This window comes from Rattus norvegicus, chromosome 6, assembly GCF_021556685.1.
Source record: "Rattus norvegicus strain SHRSP/BbbUtx chromosome 6, alternate assembly SHRSP_T2T, whole genome shotgun sequence".
In the NCBI taxonomy this organism is placed as follows: domain Eukaryota; kingdom Metazoa; phylum Chordata; class Mammalia; order Rodentia; family Muridae; genus Rattus; species Rattus norvegicus.
In genome coordinates, this window is record NC_141539.1 from 16,648,239 (window position 1) to 16,667,687 (window position 19,449).

Consider the following 19,449-nt stretch of genomic DNA (forward strand, 5'->3'; position numbering starts at 1 on the left):
CATACACACTGGAGTTGAAAACACTCTCCAGGGCTCTAAGTTCCTTGAGGGCAGTGACTGTGTCATCGTCCTCTTTCCAGACCCTGGCATTCCTCCTGTTTCCTAGTGACTTCTGAGGAGATGTTTTCTGAATGAACAGGCCTTAGTGAAAACAGATCGGCAGCCTCTGGGATTCCGGAAGGGCTAAGAGAGGTAAATAATTTATCACAGGCTTCCCAAGGGCTCCTGCCATCCTCTAAACACTGGAGCCATTGTGGATATGCCCTGCACTCCATCTCTAACCCCCGGCTTCCAGGACAGAGGGCAGAAGGTGTAATGGAGTTCAGAAATTTCCCAAGGCAAGGACGTACTCAGCAGGTTCTCTGCTGGGTGCTTGTAAAGAGACAAGTGAGTTTTACAAAGACTGGTGGAAGAAAAAAGCAAGGTTCTCAAAGAGCCTTCATTTTCATTCTTGTATACAAACTTAGTCCTCATGCCTGACTCCCCTGCACCTTCTAACACTGTTCTGCTGGGCTGAGCCTGGCTGTTAGTTCCCGTCAAACACTGTAAATCTTCATTAGACTATGCCCATGCCAGGATTTTTTTTTTTTTCATTTGAATGTTTAAAAAAAAAAAATCCCAGCCTCCCCCAAAACCGTGTGGCTTGTTTGCTGTCCAGCTGGCTTGCTGCTCCTTGAGGTTTTATTCTCATCATCAAAGAGGCTTGACAGACCAAGAACAAACCTCCGGCTCACCCTGAACTCACATATACTGTGTCCAAGTCAGAGTGAGAGAGAGAAAAAGAAAAAAGTGTTTTCCTGACTGAGAAGCCAGGTCAGAGAAAACCCAAGTCTCTGACTCTACATGGGTCTACTATGTGGCTATTCTGGAGGGTGGAGCCATGAATGGGGGACTTCAGCCAGAATCATTCTCTGAGATCCTCAGAACCAGCATGGACTGTGTTGTGACCACGAGTCTCTGTTCATAATTTTGATTGCAACAAGCTGGCCCAGAGTCTCACACTCATGAAGAACCAGAGTGGTCTGTCCCTGCAGAGTCTCGGGGAGCAGTACATTCAGCAGCCAGTGTGTGCTTAGGAAACATGCAGGGGTTCTGTTCATTGAGGAATGTTTACAAGGATGTTAACTGCTGCATGCAGCACTTGGGAAGTCCAGGCTGGAGATCACTGCAAGTTCAAGGCCAGCCTGGGCTACATACTGAACCTTGACTTTTAAAAAAAAAATCAGTAGGTTTTACAGTAGCAGGGACCTATATTCTCTATATTTGGGAGGTAGAAGCAGGAGAATCAGAAGTTCAAAAACATCCTCTGACATACAGGAAGTTGAAGGGCAGCCTGAGCTATATGACAACATCATCATCATCATCATCATCATCATATAAAAGACATTAGCCTAGCTAAAAATATCATTGGAAAAACCTAGTATTCACTGAGTTTTAAAAGCAAACCAGTTTCCCACAACCTTGTCCAGAAAACATTGAGGCAAGAGGCTGTGACTGCAAGGCCACAGAGTATGTGGTAGCCAGCAAATAACTTAGGACATTAAGATCACTCATTTGAAGCAAAGTATTTGCTTTCCCACACATGCCTAGTTCTTTATGATCCAACAGTTTACATGTGTTGTCATATTTCAAAGTGCCCTCTGATCAACTTGTCCATCTGAATTCTTCCCTTCTTACCCTGCCCATACTTACTCATGAGGACTGAGACCATAGCTCAGTGGTAGGGCACTTGCCTCTCATGCTTGACATCCAAGGCTCAGTTCCCAGTAACGCCTCAAAAGACAATACAAAATAAAACAGTGTAGAGACATCCTTATAGATTGTATATATTTTTCCTCTTAATTCCTTGGGTCTTATCTACGGCTCTCTGTTGTCCCTGTGGTACTAGGCAGACTTTTCAGAGGCCTAATGCCATTCTTTTTGTCTATTCTCCCCCGCCCAGCACAAAGCTCCTGGGGACATTCGCTCAGCCCTGTAGTCCACGGGGTTTCTGTCCAAGGCTGGCTGCTTGTTTTCTGACTCTGCTCCCTGAGTAGTCTTTTGGCAGGATAGATCCCAGCTGCTAACACTGATGCGACTGTGGAAGGGAGGGAGGGAGGGAGGGAGGGAAGGAGGGAGGGAGGGAGGGAGGGAGGGAGGGAGGGAGGGAGGGAGGGAGGGAGGGAGGGATAACAGTAAGGAATTGTGACTGGGAAATGGAGGAAAACAAGATAAAGGCAAAGATGGGCAAGGCTGGGAAAGAATGACAAGGGTCTGGGGTAGTGCTTGGTTCCATGGTAGAGGGCTTGCCTTCCAAGTGTAAGGGTCTGTAAAAGCCAGACAAGGCAGGGCGTGCATGTAATCCCAGTGTTGTGGAAGCAGAGACAAGACAGTCCTTACGACTTGCTAGCTAGATGGTCTAGCCCAGGTTCACACTCAAACCACAAAGGGATGGCTCAGGGGGTAAAGATTATTGTATGAGCCTGGTCACCTGTGCTTTAATTCTCAGAACGCACAGAAGTGTAAGAAACAACAACAACAACAACAGCAGCAGCAACAGCAACAACAACAACAACAACAACAACAGCAGCAGCAGCAACAACCCTCTACAGAGTTGTCCTCTGACCTCATCGCGTATACTGTGGCTTGTGTGCACAGCACACACATGAGCAACACACACACACACAATATTTTTTTTTAATTTTTTAAGAGATAGGGGAACTGGAGAGATGGCTGGGTGGGTAACAGCACTTGCTGCCAAGGCTGATGGCCTGAGTTAGATGTCTGGAACCCAGGCGGTGGAAAGAGAGAGACAAATTATGTCTCATCACCCCCATATCATGCAGACACAATACTTATAAATTGAAAGTGAAAGTATAGATGTAGTTGAGAAAGATGCCTGACAACAACCTTTTCTGCACATATATGTAGATTACAGGTGTACACCACCATACATGATAAAGGTGCTTTTCATGTTAGAGTGTGTCAGCCGAAGGATGTGTGCAGTTGAGGATGAAGGTAGAAGCAGGCTGTAGGGAAGCAGTAGAGCTGTGCGTGTGCAAGGATGGGAAGGTCAGGTTCACACTCCCCCAGCCATAGCACTGTGCCATCCAGATCCAGGTAGGCAGTAGAAGAGGACAGGGTTAAACCCTCCTGAGATGTCTCTTCCTGACAGACCTTGGATGCCATTTCCTGTTCACTCTGACACCTTAATTAATGCTCCAGGGCCTCACAGGGAGACAAGAAGGTCAGTGCTGTCACAGAGCAGCAGTCTGCCCAGGTCACAGAGATAACAAGTGGCAAAAGCTACGTATCAGACCCCACTGTGCCTACTGATTTTACCAAAGGTGCCCGGTCCTCAGCACGCCAAATCTGGGCCTATACAGTCTTATTCTGAACTGGGACTCAGAGCCAGGACTCTTCAAGCACTGTTCTAAAATGAAGATCTAAGCTGCTTACCTATAGATCTGCCTTACAGAGCCAAGGTTAAATGAGCCAGTCATTGAAAAAAGAAAAACATCTCATTTATTAGGAGGACCCCAGCTCCAGTGTGTGTTGATCTGTTGTTCAGTGACTGTTGTTTGTAGGGGTCATTTTGTTAAATACGTGAACTTCATAACCAGAGACTGCCAGCAGTGAACCCATTTTCTCCAGCTAAGAGGACAGCACTGCATTTTCATATGCTTTCTCCGTGTTGTCAAGTCGGTAGGATAGACATTGAGGTCTTAGGTTATCTGGAACATAGCAGGACAGAGTTTTGTCTTCTGGGCCCTCACACAGACTGTGGTGATTGGAGTAAGAAGGGCCCAGAAGCTCTTATATTTGAATGCCTAGTCATTTGAGGAAGATTAGAACTATTAGGAGATGTAGCTTTGTTGAAGTAGGTGTGACCTTGTGGAGAAAGTACGTCACTGGAGGTGGACTTTGAGGTTTTAAAAGCCCACACAGGACCCTGACCAGGATGCTGTGGTCTAATACACTACCCTGCCATGACCATAATGAACTAAGCCTCAGAAACTATGTAAGCCTCCAATTAAAAGCTTTGTTTAGGGCTGGAGAGATGGTTCAGTGGGTAAGAGTGACTGTTCTTCCAGAGGTCCTGAGTTCAATTCCCAGCAACCACGTGGTGGCTCACAACCATCTGTAAAGGGATCTGATGGCGGCTTCTGGTGTGTCTGAAGACAGCTACAGTGTACTCACATAGAATAAATAAAAATAAATCTTTTTAAAAAGTTTTCTTCTGTAAGAGTTGCCTTGGTCATGGTGTCTCTTCACAGCAATGGAACAGTGACTAAGACACACACCTAGCCTCTGTCATAGGCTCGTGGACTCACTTTGTTACAGATTGCTGATTTTCTTCCTACTCACAATACTCAATCATTTTTAGTATAATATACCTGCCTGATTACATGCCTAATAGAAAAAAACCCATTTCTCTCTTTCCTAAGGCCCTGGCAATTTTTTTTTCTTTTTTTTCTTTTTTCTTTTTTTCGGAGCTGGGGACGGAACCCAGGGCCTTGCGTTTGCTAGGCAAGCGTTCTACCGCTGAGCTAAATCCCCAACCCCGGCAATTTACTCTTTATTCTTTACTTTTCTAGGCAAAATCCATGCTTGGTAACCAGAGCTGTGTATATTGATATTCTCTTCCTGCTGACTCACTGCCTGGACAGACCCGAGGAAGGGAAGCACACAGGTATGACTGGCAGTTCTACCTGGGAACATTGCAGGTAGAGTCTTAGGCAGCGCTCCAGCACACTCACTCGCCCACAGCTAAGTGTGTGAGACTGACCAGTAGAATCTATAAGGCTCTTTCCTAGAAGTCGCAAGGAAATCTGCCCTTGTTTGCTTGGAATTTTACCATCAAATATGTTCTATTGGTCATCCAGAAAATAGTGTGAACTCAACTCAGATACCCTCCGTGTTCTCAAGACGTTTTGCTGTTCTGTGCTTTTCTTTGAAAATGGCATCATTTTTTGTAATGGTTCATCTTGTTCCATGCTGTAGAGATAGCTGAACTGGCTCATTTATCGTTGGATATTTAAGTCCCTGTTCTCAATCCACCCTTCACCAGTTCTGCTAAGAGTTCCTCCCTCAGGCTCTGACTTCATACATGGCTCTAATTATAGATCCACATATAATTGTTCTGTATGATTCAGAAAGTGAATTAAGGAGAGAAAGACATCCCAAATAAAAATAATTTGATATGTTCACATAAGAGGTCTCAGGAAGTGCAATACATGAGTTCCAGGCCACAGACTGAAATGGACAATGAGCCTGTAACTGGTTAAAGCCTCTCCTGATTGTCCTGTCTAAGGATGCTGTACATGCAAAGTCAGCTTCTGGGTCCAAGCTTGACCATGAGCTGCTACCTTCAATAAATATGTTCAGACTGTTAAAGTCCAACTCGTACATATGGAGCTCTGTTCCCAAATTCAGACCGATTGAAAGTATTCTGGGGGAAGGGCATTGAAACCGCCTCCCTCAGATTAATGTATATTATTTGCCCACAAAGTCCCTGTGGCCATGCAGAGGTAATCAGAACACATAATCCTCTCCACATCCAGTAGTATAAGATCGTGTTGCTTTATGGGAAACATACACAGGTTTAGCCAGGCCTGTGTCCCATACCTGTAATCTCAGCACTGGAGAGGTAGAGACAGTAAGATCAGGGAGGGGTTCAGGGCTATCCTCAGCTACTCATTGAGTTGTAAGCCAACTTAGGATACATCCTATCTCAAAAAAAAAAAAAAGAAAAAGAAAAAAATCTAACGGCACCTTTCATCTCAACATAGTTATAGATATTGTCCCACCTATATTCTTGAGGCTATCCAGGTTTGTATAATAAAATATAGGTCATTCTAGCAATAAGGAGCCTCTGTGTGGCATGTACTTGAGCTTACCATTGAGTTAACTGGGGTCCATACATTATAGAAAGAACAAAAATCAGACGCTAACAAATAAGCTTTTACCTTCTGTAACTTCCCCCCAAATTCCAATCTATATCAGCAGATGTATCTGAAAGGTTTGCTCACCAATCTCGTCACCAAAACACCAGCAAAATTGTGTGTTTGATTGAAATTGTTGGTCTGCTGGGATCTATTCATAGGAGTCCCCAAACTCAAGCCACCTTAAAGTGCTTTGCAGGGGCCAAGGACATGTGAAACCACCTCAGCAGATGAGCATGATTTTTAGACTGTTATAAAAGGGTCGGTCATTGGAGTGCACCTTTGCTTCCCCGACTTCCTTCCCATCCTTTGTTTATGAACTCCAGGAAGATGGCTTTGAGGATTCTTTAATCATTCTGTCTTCCAAATTCTTACCATCAATAAGAGCACATGCCCCAGTTAAATGTCCTCACACACTGTCTTCAGTATCTCACTGGCACATGAGTAAGACTTGGTGGGAACACAGCATTCTCCTCTTTCTCTAGTGTGACAGCCATAGCTCTAAATGTGTGGTACTTACAGTGACCAGGGAGGCAGAAACTAGCCCAGGTGGCATTTGAGCATTTGATAGATGAGCTACTCTAAATTGAGATGTTCTGTAGGTATAAAATGTGTTTCAGATTTCATAGAATTCCAGCACTGGAGAGGCTAAGACAAATTAAAGGCTAGCCTGGGCTATATATCACAGTGCTGGAAGCAGAGAACCAACCTCCGAAAGTTGTCTTCTGGCCTTCATAGACTTGTCATGGCACACTCATGCCCACACACACAACTAAGTAAGTAAGTAAAATAGAGTTCAAATGTTAAAAGGTTTTTCAAAAAAATTTTATACTGATTATCTGTTGGAAAGGTAATATTTTGTCATCATTAAATTTTTAAAGTTATTATTAAAATCAATTTTATGAGTATCTTCCACATACCCAGCATGTGCAAAGGCCCTAAGGTCAGTCCCAGTAACCACAAGACAAGTCAAGTATAATGACTCACAGCTGTAATTGAGTTCAAGGAAACCAAAACTAGAGAGTTGCTGTGGTTTAAGGCCAGCCTGGTCTACATAGCAAATTCCAGACCAGCCAAGGCTGTATGCTAAGACCTTGTTTCAAAAGAAAACAGAAAAAAAAAAAAAAAAAGAGTATTTACTACTAAAATAGGAACGGAAGGGAAGTAAGGAAGAAAAACAAAGCTGTCCCTGAGTGCATGTGTGTAACTTTATCATGGAGTCATGCAAAGAGGGAAGGCAGGAGTCAAAAGATTTAAATTCCGGGCTGGAGAGATGGCTCGGTGGTTAAGAGCACCCGACTGCTCTTCCAGAGGTCATGAGTTCAATTCCCAGCAACCACATGGTGGCTCACAACCATCTGTAAAGAGATCCGATGCCCTCTTCTGGTGTATCTGAAGACAGCTACAGTGTACTTATATATAATAAATGAATAAATAAAAAAAAAAAATTTAAAAAAAAAAAAAAGATTTAAATTCCATACATAAGCCACAAAAGACATGATGTCTGTGTATATGACACACCCCTGCGTGCGTGCGTGCGTGCGTGCGTGCGTGCGTGCAACAGTAATAGTAAATTCCTTCCTGGGTCTCTAGAACTAACCAAATATCAAACAAAGCAGTGAGTAGAATGGCTAGTGCTCTCTAGGGTAAAAGCAATGACCTTGCAGTAGGGAATCTGCTTTTGTATTCATGAATTGTTTCCAGCTCCAGTGGCATCTGAGCACTGGGTCAACCTGTCACCAGAGTGGTCCCTTACTAGACTGAGCAGAAACATTCAATGTGTCTCAGGAGCCTGTCATTGTAAGCCATTGGAGGGATGAAGCAGGACTTGAGTTCTTTGTAGCTAAGCACTGAGGTATAGTAGGCCTCATGGAAGGGGGTAGTTATTAACAATTCAAATACGGTTTCCACTGATTTTTTAAATAGTCTATTTGTTGTCAGGATACAGTCTTACTGGATGTGGTGGCACACATTTGTAATCCCAGTACTTGGGAGGTGGAGGCAGGAGGGTCAGGAGTTCAAGGTTATCCTCAGCTATATAATAAGTGTGAAGCCACCCTGAACTACACAGACCCTGTCTCAAGCCCTCCTCCCAAAAGGTATAACCTTACTTAATTTGTCAATCTGATGTGAATTGATGTCCTGAATTCAAATGTGTTGTTTATAAATGTGCACATGATTATGACCATGTGTACTATGTGCCTGCAATGTCATCTCACAGAGCTCAAGCGTGCACCACATAGCCTGAGCCCAGGCTTGACTCTTACTTCTGCCCGCCCGCCTGCCTGCCTGCTTTTCTTTCTACCTACCTTCCTTCCTTCCTTCCTCCTTCCTTCCTTCCTCCTTCCTTCCTTCCTCCTTCCTTCCTTCCTTCCTCTTTCCTTCCTCTTTCCTTCCTCCTTCCTTCCTCCCTTCCTCTTTCCTTCCTCCTTCTTCCTCTTTCCTTCCTTCCTTCCTCCTTCCTTCCTCCCTCCCTCCTTCCTTCCTTCCTCCCTCCCTTCCTCCTTCCTTCCTTCCTTCCTTCCCTCCTTCCTTCCTTCCTCCTTCCTTCCTCCTTCCTTCCTCCTTCCTCCCTCCCTCCTTCCTTCCTTCCTCCTTCCTTCCTTCCTTCCTTCCTTCCTCCTTCCTCCCTCTTTCCTTCCTTCCTCCTTCCTTCCTCCTTCCTTCCTTCCTCCCTCCCTCCTTCCTTCCTTCCTCCTTCCTTCCTTCCTTCCTTCCTCCTTCCTCCTTCCTTCCTCCTTCCTTCCTCCTTCCTTCCTTCCTTCCTTCCTTCCTTCTTCCTTCCTCTTTCCTTCCTTCCTCCTTCCCTCCCTCCTTCCTTCCTTCCTTCCTCCCTTCCTTCCTTCCTCCTTCCCTCCTTCCCTCCTTCCCTCCTTCCTTCCTCCTTCCTCCTTCCCTCCTTCCTTCCTCCCTTCCTCCTTCCTCCCTTCCTCCTTCCCTCCTTCCTTCCTCCTTCCTCCCTTCCTCCTTCCCTCCTTCCTTCCTTCCTTCCTTCCTCCTTCCTCCTTCCCTCCTTCCTTCCTTCCTCCCTCCCTTCCTCCTTCCTTCCTTCCTCCTTCCTCCTTCCCTCCTTCCTTCCTTCCTCCCTCACTTCCTCCTTCCTTCCTTCCTCCTTCCTTCCTCCTTCCTTCCTTCCTCCTTCCTTCCTCCCTCCCTCCCTCCTTCCTTCCTCCCTCCCTCCCTCCTTCCTTCCTTCCTTCCTTCCTTCCCTCCTCCTTCCTTCCTCCCTCCCTCCCTCCTTCCTTCCTTCCTCCCTCCCTCCCTCCCTCCTTCCTTCCTTCTTCCCTTCCTTCCTCTTTCCTTCCTTCCTTCCTTCCTTCCTTCCTCTTTCCTTCTTCTTTTCTTTCATTCTTTTTTTTTCTGTGACCTTAGCATATGCTTAACTTCTTTGAGACTCTTTCTCAATTATAAGTGAGAATCATAAAAGAGTCCATGGGGCCAGCAAGCTGGTTTACCCTAGTAGCCAGAGTTCCATTTCCAGGACTGACGTGATGGAAGGAGGGCACTGGTTCCCCAGCATTAGATTAGGTTACCTCTAAGCTCCTTGTGGGTGCTATGCACCCATAAATAAATGTGGTAAAGTTCAAAAAAACAATTCAGTGAATTTTTTCAAAGAACCTATATCTCAGAGTAGTCGGCAGTTATACATGTAAGCTCCGTGCAGACCACATCCATTTAGGGTACAAGCTTCACGTAGCACAGTGTGTGCTCAGTGTGTACTAGCTACTGTGGGGCTTCACGATGTACATCACTGTCCTCCTCACCTGGAGACTTGCTGCCAGCCTGCTCCCTGCAGCCTGGCGTGGCTGTGACCGTCCCTCACACTCCTGGTTTTCCTCCCAGTGTTTCCATTTAGGAAAGAAGAAATGCTTGTATACCTGCTTAGGCCATCAGAAAGCTTCGTCGTCACTGCTGTCTTCACCACCTGACGGCTGTGGACAGACGCTTTCCTTCCTTTTGTATTCATGAGAGGTACGGGTGGCAGACACCTGTTGAGCACATACACCAGAAGCTGCACTGGCTGAGCCTTGAGCTAAGAAGGAACACAGCAGGCACTGTAGGAGGCAGGCACTGTAGGAGGCAGGCACTATAGGAGGCAGGCAGGCACTGTAGGAGGCAGGCACTGTAGGAGGCAGGCAGGCACTGTAGGAGGCAGGCACTGTAGGAGGCAGGCACTGTAGGAGGGAGGCAGGCACTGTAGGAGGGAGGCAGGCACTGTAGGAGGGAGGCAGGCACTGTAGGAGGCAGGCACTGTAGGAGGCACTTTCCTTTCTCCTGGGGACATGGGCTTCGGAGAGAAGGCACAGTCAGATTTTGGCAAAAAGCAGGGATTCAGAAGAAGATGAACAAAGAAAAGGTGGATTTTACAGACAGAAAGGGAATGTATACCACCTTCAAAGAATTGGGGTGTTTGGAATTTGGGGTTCAAAGTTAAACAAGTGTTACTAGAAGTGATGCTGCGGGCTGGAGAGATGGCTCAGCGGTTAAGAGCGCCCGACTGCTTTCCAGAGGTCATGAGTTCAATTCCCAGCAACCACATGGTGGCTCACAACCATCTGTAAAGAGATCTGATGCCCTCTTCTGGTGTATCTGAAGACAGCTACAGTGTACTTATATATATAATAAATAAATAAATCTTTAAAAAAACCTTGTTTTAAAAAAAAAAAAAAAGAAGTGATGCTGCTAAGTCAGAAACAGTCACACAGAGCCCCATAGGCCAAAATACAAGGAGCCTAGATTTGACTGTAGAAGCAAAGGAAGTGATATCATGTTATAAAACAGTATAATTATGTTGGCTTTAAAACAACATGGCCTTTCTTTGTATTTTCTAGATTCTCAACACCTTTAAGGAGCCAAGTTCTTATAAAAAATATATAACTGAAGATTTTTGGGGTGGTGCATTTTAAAAATGTTTTGTTTTACTCATGTGTGTGTGTTTATCGTATTTGGTGTGCACACGTCAGTACTCTCATACCGCAGCACACAATGGTCAGAAGACCGCTTTCCAGCTTGGGCTCTCCCCTTCCACCACTTGGACTCTGAGTGTGGAGCTAGGTCATCAGGCTTGGTGGGAGGGACCTCTGCCTGCCGAGGCCGTCTTGCCAGACCACATTTCCTTTCTGTGGAAGCAGGATCTCACTAAGTAGTCCTGGCAAACCTAGAGCTTGTTCATCAGGCTGAACTTTAAATCACAGAGATCTGCCTGCCTCTGCCTCCTGAGTGCCGTAATTACAAGTGAATTTAATGAGTCCAGCATTACAAAAATGCATTCACAGACTAAAAGGGTTATCATACTAACAGAAAATGGAGGACCAGACCAGAATGAAAGGTAGCCATGCTAAAAAATAACTCAGAGGGTTTAGGTGAGTGGAATTGTGGGAGACTTCTTCCTCTTATTTCCATTTTAATAATTTTATACCACACCTCAGTTTTTTCCTGTGTATGAACATACATTTTCATTACATTTTTGTGAGTGTGTGTGTGTGTGTGTGTGTGTGTGGAGTTAGTTCTCTTCTGTCTTATGGGTTCTGGAGATTAAACGACACCAGGCTTGAGAGCAAGCGCCTTCACTTTCTGCACCACCTTGCTTGTCTCGTTCACTTACATAGTAAATGTATTGATAACTGGGAGTAATCCAGAAATAAATGAAGCACTAGTTTTAGGTAGATTTGGGTTAGGTTTTGCATGAAAGACGCTCTGCCCTTCCCTCTCACACTGTATTCTGTCAGTGGCATTGAAAGGCCGGTTTTTAACTCTGAAATCAGCCTTACAAGTACCTTGAAGGGATGGGGACATGATGAGAAAAACCCAGGAGAAAGGCAGAGACCACTAGAGAGCCTGCCCTAGTGACATGCTTCGTGTGTGTCAGGTGTTATCTTAGTTCTTCTAGATCATTCTGTTATTTCACTCATTAACTGCATTTTAAAATCCAAATCTGGGATTGTGCTTGGTTTTAAAGTGATTTAAACCCACGAGAACACCGAGTCCTCTGTATTCTTTTTTCCTTCCCTGTCATCATTGCATACATCAGTCTCCTTCAGGAAGGAAGGAAAATTAGTCTCAGCTGCAACTGAGAGACAGTGAAAGTCTAGAAGCCCAGAGGCCAAGGTACAGGCCTGTGCAATGTGTGCAAGGGCAGAGCTTCAGTTCTCATCTAAAATCTAACCTAAGGTACTTGTTCTCGGCAGTAAATTTCCACTAAAATACCTATTTGCTAAGACAGTTCTCTGGTGCTTGCTAAACACTTACCCCGTTTGCTCTGAGAGGGAGCCTGTTTGCCTGCAGACCCACCCTTAGATTTGTTTGTATTCTTCACAGCTACTGTTTGTTTACCACGTACTTAAATAAGTGTCATATCCCCCCCCTCTCTGCCTCTCCTTCCCTTCCTTCCTCCCCTCTCTTTTTGGTGAGTTCATGAGTGGGCTTTTTCTTTCTAGGTTCCCTTTATGAATGTTGTCGTTGCCTTTCTTTTAGAAACAGAGTCTCATGCACCCCAGGCTGGCTTCAAACTCAGTATGTAGCCAAGGGTGACCTTGAGCCAGCATGGTTTTATGACCTTGAGCCAGCATGGTTTTATGACCTTGAGTCAGCATGGTTTTATGACCTTGAGCCAGCATGGGTTTATGCCAGGCTCAAGACTGAACTCAGCCTCCTGCATGCTCCATCACCCAACCGTTTTACTTTGTGCCATCTGGTTGTGTGATTCTCACCCATTGTCTTCCAGATTCCATTGCTGTGAAGAGACACCAAGACCCAGACAACCTAGCATGTGTGCAGGACACCTGTTCTACTCTCAGTTTTAGAAAACATTGTTTTTAGTTTCATCTTACTCGTCATGGTTAATGATGGTGGCCAGCTTTTGTTGACTGCTAGCTCTGTGTCAAGAACTGTCCCCAGCACACCATAGGCATGAATAGAGGAGGTCCTTCACTGTTCACACTGAGGCAGAGAAAACCATCTAGAGCCATGTGTGTGCTAAGACATTAGAGGCCGAGTCTCCATCTCCCACAGTGGCTGACAGACGGCCATCAGCAACCCTGGAAAACCCTGCTAAACTACTCCAGGCCTCATCCCCTGTGCTGCAGCTTCTAAATCAGCTTTTACAGTGTCTTTCCTAGGAGAGGGTGGAGCAATCTTAGACTAGAGCTGGGACTCAAGTATATTGCTAGAAAGAAAGCACTTGCCAATCTGGGTGAGACCTGCCCTTTTTACCTGCGAAAATACTTAGGGCCACCATACCAGCACTTTCTAGTAGCAGGCTGCTGGGGACTGCATGTGTTTTGTTAGTTGGAATTTATAGGTCAGATCATATCACTCTACCAAGTACAATAAACACTCTTTCAGCTGGAATCTTAATTTATAATTGTTACTATTTTCCTTCTAGATGCCCTAAAAATGACCAGCTCACCAAGGTGAATCAGAATCCTAACTTCTAACTGCTAAGCGGTGTGCTTTCTACGTCATAGTTGGCTAAGCACACAGGCCACACTGTAATAAGCTCGGATTTGTAGACTAGAAGCTGGGTGATAGCAGCCGTCTGTCTGGTCAGCCTAGGTGCGACGGGTGGTCAAATGGTGAAGTCTGCGCGACATGTTCAGCTCTTATTTCTATTGCTTAGAGTGTGAACACTGACTGCATGATGTAGGGATGCAGTCCGCGGTTCTATGACCTGTGAGCTTCCTCTACTTCATTCCTAGGAAATACTGGTGAACAGTTGCATAGAATAAAAACGTCAGCAACCTACAGGCACATGCTTTGCTTAGCCAGTTTAATCAGGTTAGATACAACCAGTTCCATCTGAGCAAATTGAGCATGATTTGTACTGTCCCTCAGCTCTGTGCTTTTAGTAGCGTGCAGGCAGACCTGTCTAATGTGACACAGCTGCTGTGATTCTCTTGACTGGAGTGAGAGAGGAGGGAGAGTGGAGAACAGGCTTTAGAGGCTTCTGGGGACTTTTGACTTGTGAGCCTGCACCTATGACATTTCAAGGAGACTGTTCGGGCTTTGCCATCTGTACATTAGTTGGTTTTCTGCAGACGCTGGACTCTGGTCTGAACCATTGCTTTCCCAGAGAGCAATGGACTCTGACATTAAGCAGGTAGTTTCCCTCTGCAGAGTGGATGAGCACCATGTACAGCGGCCACTCGAAGAACTGCAGTCTCTTATTTCTAGTCGGTAGGAAGATGGAGACTCTCCCAGCAGTGACTTGCTCAGCCATGCACACTGGTCACTGATCCAACTGATATAACAGTGATCCAAATTAAGGATGGTAATGTGTGACACTTGGACTGATTGTCTGTGTCTGTGACAGAACCATGTCCTGAAACTTTCTGATTTGCACTCCTACCCCAGAGAAAGAACTGTTCAAATGTGCAGGATGATCTCTTACATGTTCCTGCCTCTCCCCTCTCCAGCCCTCATCACCAGGCATGAGAAACTCATTGACCTGGCTGTTAAATTGCAATTCACATACCTTTTCCAAGTCTGTCCGGGATGTTTCGCATAAATGGAGAGCATTCCCTTGTGGCTTTTCATGTCCCGCTGTTTCACACAGTGCTTTTGAGTTTCATCCATGTTGCAGCCTAAAGCTGCACTCTCTTCTTTTTATAGCTAGAGAACATTCCAGTGTCAGCATCACTGTTTTAGTCATTGTCAACTAATGACATTTGCTTTGCTCCTACAGTTGCTCTCTTGTAAATAACATTGCTACACATATTCATGTGCACAGTTATTTGGGGTCCCCGTCTGCTCAGCTACAGGGCTCTGCTGCTGCTCAGGGAGACCGAACAAGGGAAGTGACTGTGCTTACCCCATGCTATTGCAGGGCTGGCGTTGGGCCTTGGGACATGCTAATGGCTTCCATTTGGTTACCATGGCTGCCATGGCTGGGAGCGCAGAGAGGCCTTCTGTGGGAGATTAGACAAAGGCTCTATAGGCAAAGACCTTCTCCATGGCTCCCCATGGCAGATCCGATGAAAGGAGCAGTCCATGGCTCTAAAGTGTTTACTGTCATGGTGGAAAGTGGATGAGTAAAATCACACCTACATTTTCAGAGTGGGCCTGGGATTAAATACCTTATGTAGAGAGAAGTATCTTCATGGGCTAAGCCTCCAGGCCTTTAGCTACCTCATTATAATGGAGATTTGTCTTGAGCCTGTGTGATGACAGGTCATGTCCTCTACAAGTGGAGGGGCTTGGGGGTTACCCTTATGTGACTGATGGCCACAAATCAATGGAGGACTGTGGCTAGTGACCGGGGGTAGGGCATGGGGGAGTGCTTTCTGGCAACAGGCGAAGCTCCTACTATCCCTTCAGGATCACTGGGGTTTCTAGCCTTAGCTCAACAAGGAACCAGGCTGCCTTTCATGGTTCTTCTGAATAAATTGTACATAGGAATAGAGAAAAGAGGAGGGAGGGAAGGGGAGAGCAGGGATAGGAGGGGAGGGGAGGACTGGATATCAGCTTCTTGAGGAATTGATCCTGCCAGAAACACCTAAGGCTCCTAGTTCTCCCACTTCCTCTGCCTGAGTGCAGTTTCCTGCTGTGTGTGCAGTGACACTGGCTGTGCTGTGTGCAGCGGCACAGGCTGTGCTGTGTGTACAGTGACACTGGCTAAGCTGTGTGCAGTGGCACAGGCTTTGCTGTGTGTGCAGTGACACAGGCTGTGCTGTGTGCAGTGGCACAGGCTGTGATGTGTCTACAGTGACACAGGCTGGGCTGTGTGTGCAGTGACACTGGCTGTGCTAGGTTTGACTTCCCTCTGATTGGTGACATATCACCTTGCCTGATGTTCATTGGTCATTTGTCTCTAGAGAAATGTCTGTTCAGACTTTTTGCCAAGTTTTAAAGGATGCATTGTTATGTATGTGTGTCTGTGTTTCTGTATGTACATGAGTCTCCACACAGACCAAAAGAGGTGATCACATTACCTGGAGCTGGAGTCATGGGTGGTGGGAGCTGCCTGATGTGGGTGCTGAGCACAGAACTTGGTTTGTCTGGAAGAGCATCATGTGCTCTTAAACGTTTAGCTGTCTCTCCAGCCCTCCTCTGCCCACTTTAAAATTGGATTAATTATAACTTGTACTTGTAAAAATTATAATGTCCTTGATTTCAATCCCTTGTAAACGATACATATCTGCAACTTCTTCCTGTTCTGAGAGGGGTTGTTTGTTTGTCCCTCTTCGTGATGGTGTCTAGACAGATGCAGGTTTGTGTGTGAATAAAGTTGCTGCATTTACTTCCCCTCTGTTGCCGTGTATTTGATATCTTGTCTAAGACCTGGTTGCCTAACATCACAGAGATTTCACCCATGTTTTCTTCTGAAATCGTCATAGTTTTATCCTCTAAATCTGTGTTCTACTTTGAGTTAATTTTTTAATTTGGTATGAGATACAGTACAACCACATCTTTTCCATGTGTATGTTTAAAAGATCCATTTCCTCACTGAATCACCTCTGTTCCCTGTCAAAAGAAATCAACTGAGCATAGTCGATTTATGAGTTTCATTCTGTATTCTTGGTGGGTGGGTGAGTGTGTGTGTGTGTGTGTGTGTGTGTGTGTGTGTGTGTGTGTGTGTTTCACATATGTGTAGTGTGCCTATGAAGACCAGAGAAGAAATTGGTCTCCTGGAGCTGGACTCACAGGCAGTTGTGAACAGCCTGACATAGTGCTAGGAACTGAATTCAGGATTTTTGGAAGAGCAGCCAGAGCGCTGGACTGCTGAGTCATCTCTCCTGCCCACCGCTGCTGCTGCTGCTGCTGCTGCTGCTGCTGCTGCTGCTGCTGCTGCTGCTGCTGCTGCTGCTGCTGCTGCTGCTGCTGCTGCTGTTTCAAGACAGGGTTTCCTCTGTGTAACCTTGGCAGTCCAGGAACTCACAGAGATTGGACTGCCTCTGTCTCCCAAATGCTGGGGTTAAAGGCTTGGACCCTTTTTTTTGTTTCTTAATTCTATTCCATTGCTCTGTCTGCCTGGCCATCTACAGGACCACATTGTCTTGATTACCACTGCTATATAGTAACTTTGGAAATGCCAGTGAGTCCTCCAGCTTCTTTTTCAAGACTGCTTTTGTCATTTAGATTTCCTGCATTTTCATATGAATTTTAGGTCAGTTTTATCAGTCTGTTAAAAGAATGGCAAGAATCACTAACTGGAATTTGGTGTGGGTGGCATTAGTTCGTAGGTTGGTTTGAGGGGTGCTGTCACCATAGCAATATTCTCAGATGCATGAGCTGAGCAAAGTCTCCAACTCGCACACTCAATGCCTCCCTAGTGTATGCAGAGCCTATGTTTGATAGCCAGGACTGTGTCAAACTGTTATGGTAGTACAGACCTGAAATCCTGTGGGCAGAGAGAGATGAAAGGGTCAGGGGTCATCTTCATGTACAGCGTAAGCCTGAAGCCATCCTGAGCTATATGAGACTCAGTTTCAAAAAAAAAAGTCTCTACTTTTTGTTTTTGTTTGTTTTATTAGTGATAAAACACTATAGTCTATAGTTTTCAATATCCATACCATGTGTGTCTTTCATTACTCATCCTTTGTCCTACAACCTTTCTGAGCTCACACATTACCTTGGATGAGCATATCAGAATGTGGGAGATTCCTTAGGGTTTCTGTATCCAAGATCGTGTCATCTATAATAGAAATAGTTTTTACTTCATTTTCTGTCTGGATGTCTTTTGTTTAATGCTTGCCTGATTGCTGGAGCTAGAATCCCTGGAACATTGTTAAAACTAGAGTGTCAGGAGTATCCAACCTGTCACCCTCCTGAGAGGCAAGCGCTCACACACAACTACTGAGCCTTATCCTGAGCACTAAAGCTTTATGACCTACGTCTCTGTAACTCCCATGCATGATGTGAGGGAAATGTCTCTAGCACTTTTTTTTTGTCTCTTGCCTACTTCCTCCCCTTTCAGGGGTTCCTGTCACATGTGTTAGGTCGCCTGAAGTTTTCCTATAGGCACCCCACATTTTAGGGTTTTTCTTTGTTCTTTAATTTGCGTTCCATTTTTCACAGCTTTTATCTCTATGTCTTCAAATTAACTATTAACTAGTCTTTTCTGTTGTGCTGTCTCATCTGCTGTGCATTCTGTCCACTATGTCTTTATTTCAGACATTGCACTGTTTATCTCTAGAAGTTTCATTTGGATCTTTTACAGCTTCTGCATTTTTTTCTTCAGGTTCAGTTTTCTTCGACTCTTTACCATGAGTAGCATATTTAACATAATCTGTTTGCATGGCCCTGCTTCTCATTACATACCATTTCTGCATCTGTTTCTCATCTCACTCTCGGGCCAGGTTACAGTGGAGTACAGATGGTGTTGCCTGTGTGCTAAGGCGTTGGCCCTGGCTTGCTCATCCCCTTCAGCACAGTGTGGTTGCTTAGGTCACGTTCATCTTCTGAGGAGCAGTTTTAGCCTTGTCCTAGAAAGTTCCGTCTGAAGAGGAACATTTAGCTTAAAGCAGATGGCTCCCTGTTACATGTGTGACGTCCCCACACTATAAAGTCCCCACTCTGGACAGGAAAGCAAAACTGAGATGAAGCTTGGGCCTAAGGAATTATTCTGCCCACTGTGGCTTTTTTGTCCTCACTCTCAAGCCCTCTAGGGTGTCTCTTTCTACACACAGAGGTGTGCAGCCATACCCCGCCACCCCTGACCTACAGCTGTGCTGACCACCAGGGCCTCACTCTATGAGCACTTCCTCTCCAGAAATGCATCCACTGTCTGGATGAAGCCTGGCCCTCCCAGCCCTAATCTCACCACAACTTCAGTTCATCCGTGGGGACATGCCCTCCCCATATCAGTGTGCAAAAATGAGAATTGCATTGCCTTTACCAGCTCCTGGTTGCTTATGGCTGACCGTGATCCTTGCAGAGAACAGTGCAGATGCAAAATCACATCCTCTGGCTTATGTTGACACCTCTTAGTTCTTTCAGTTGTTCACCTATTAAAACGAAGGCAGTATCCTCAAGTCAGGTGGAGTCATAAGAAATTGTGAAAACCCAATAAAAACCATAAAGGGAAGAAAGCTAACGCCGTGAAGCATAGCTGTCTGGGAGTTCACTGACAGCAAAGAAGGGAAGTTACCACATGGAGCAGCTTCTGCGCTGATGTGGGTGTCTTAAACCATTTCTGTTGCTAGAAACATCATAGACGGGCTAACTTATAAAGACTAGATTTCTTTCACTCACTGTTCTAAAAGTGAAAGAACGTAATGTCAGCATCTGCTTGGCGTTGGGGAGGGCCTCCTGCAGTGTCATCCATGTGAGAGGGCAGCAGTGTTGAGAGCATCATCCTGGCTCAGCAGCCCTCCCCGCCCCCTTTTATAAAACCACTGTTCTGGATCAGGGCCTCAGTCTTGAAGCTTTCTCTGATGCCCATCACCACCCAGTGTGTAAATTCCCACCCTTTTACTCCTCATCTAGAGAGTTTGGGTGGGCACATTCAAACAACAACCCTGGGTATGCTTCCTCCTAGGCTCACCTCCTGTTGCTTCTCAGAAGCTCCTTAACGCCTCCCTCCACA

General features: G+C 45.6%; 1 protein-coding gene and 1 long non-coding RNA gene across 8 annotated transcripts in view; one reads left to right on the forward strand and one right to left on the reverse strand.

Moving 5' to 3' along the window:
- The window catches only part of Thada (THADA, armadillo repeat containing), a 300,575-nt gene that overhangs the window by 229,319 nt on the left and 51,807 nt on the right, over positions 1 to 19,449 (forward strand). For all 5 annotated transcript variants that reach the window (XR_015621847.1, XR_015621846.1, XR_015621848.1 and 2 more), the window contains 1 exon segment: positions 4,578 to 4,672. Coding sequence is in view for 2 of the 5 variants with exons in the window: in NM_001191769.2 (NP_001178698.1) it covers positions 4,578 to 4,672 (95 nt within the window). In the remaining 3 variants the exon portion in view is untranslated.
- The window catches only part of LOC148005052 (uncharacterized), a 51,803-nt gene continuing 41,897 nt past the window's right edge, over positions 9,544 to 19,449 (reverse strand). For 2 of the 3 annotated variants that reach the window (XR_015622707.1, XR_015622706.1), the window contains 2 exons: positions 18,760 to 18,868; positions 9,544 to 9,913 (listed from right to left, as the gene is read on the reverse strand). This is a non-coding gene — a long non-coding RNA (uncharacterized LOC148005052). Of the gene's footprint in view, positions 9,914 to 14,397; positions 14,535 to 18,182; positions 18,361 to 18,759; positions 18,869 to 19,449 lie in introns of all 3 variants that reach the window. The other variant, XR_015622705.1, reaches the window with a different exon arrangement.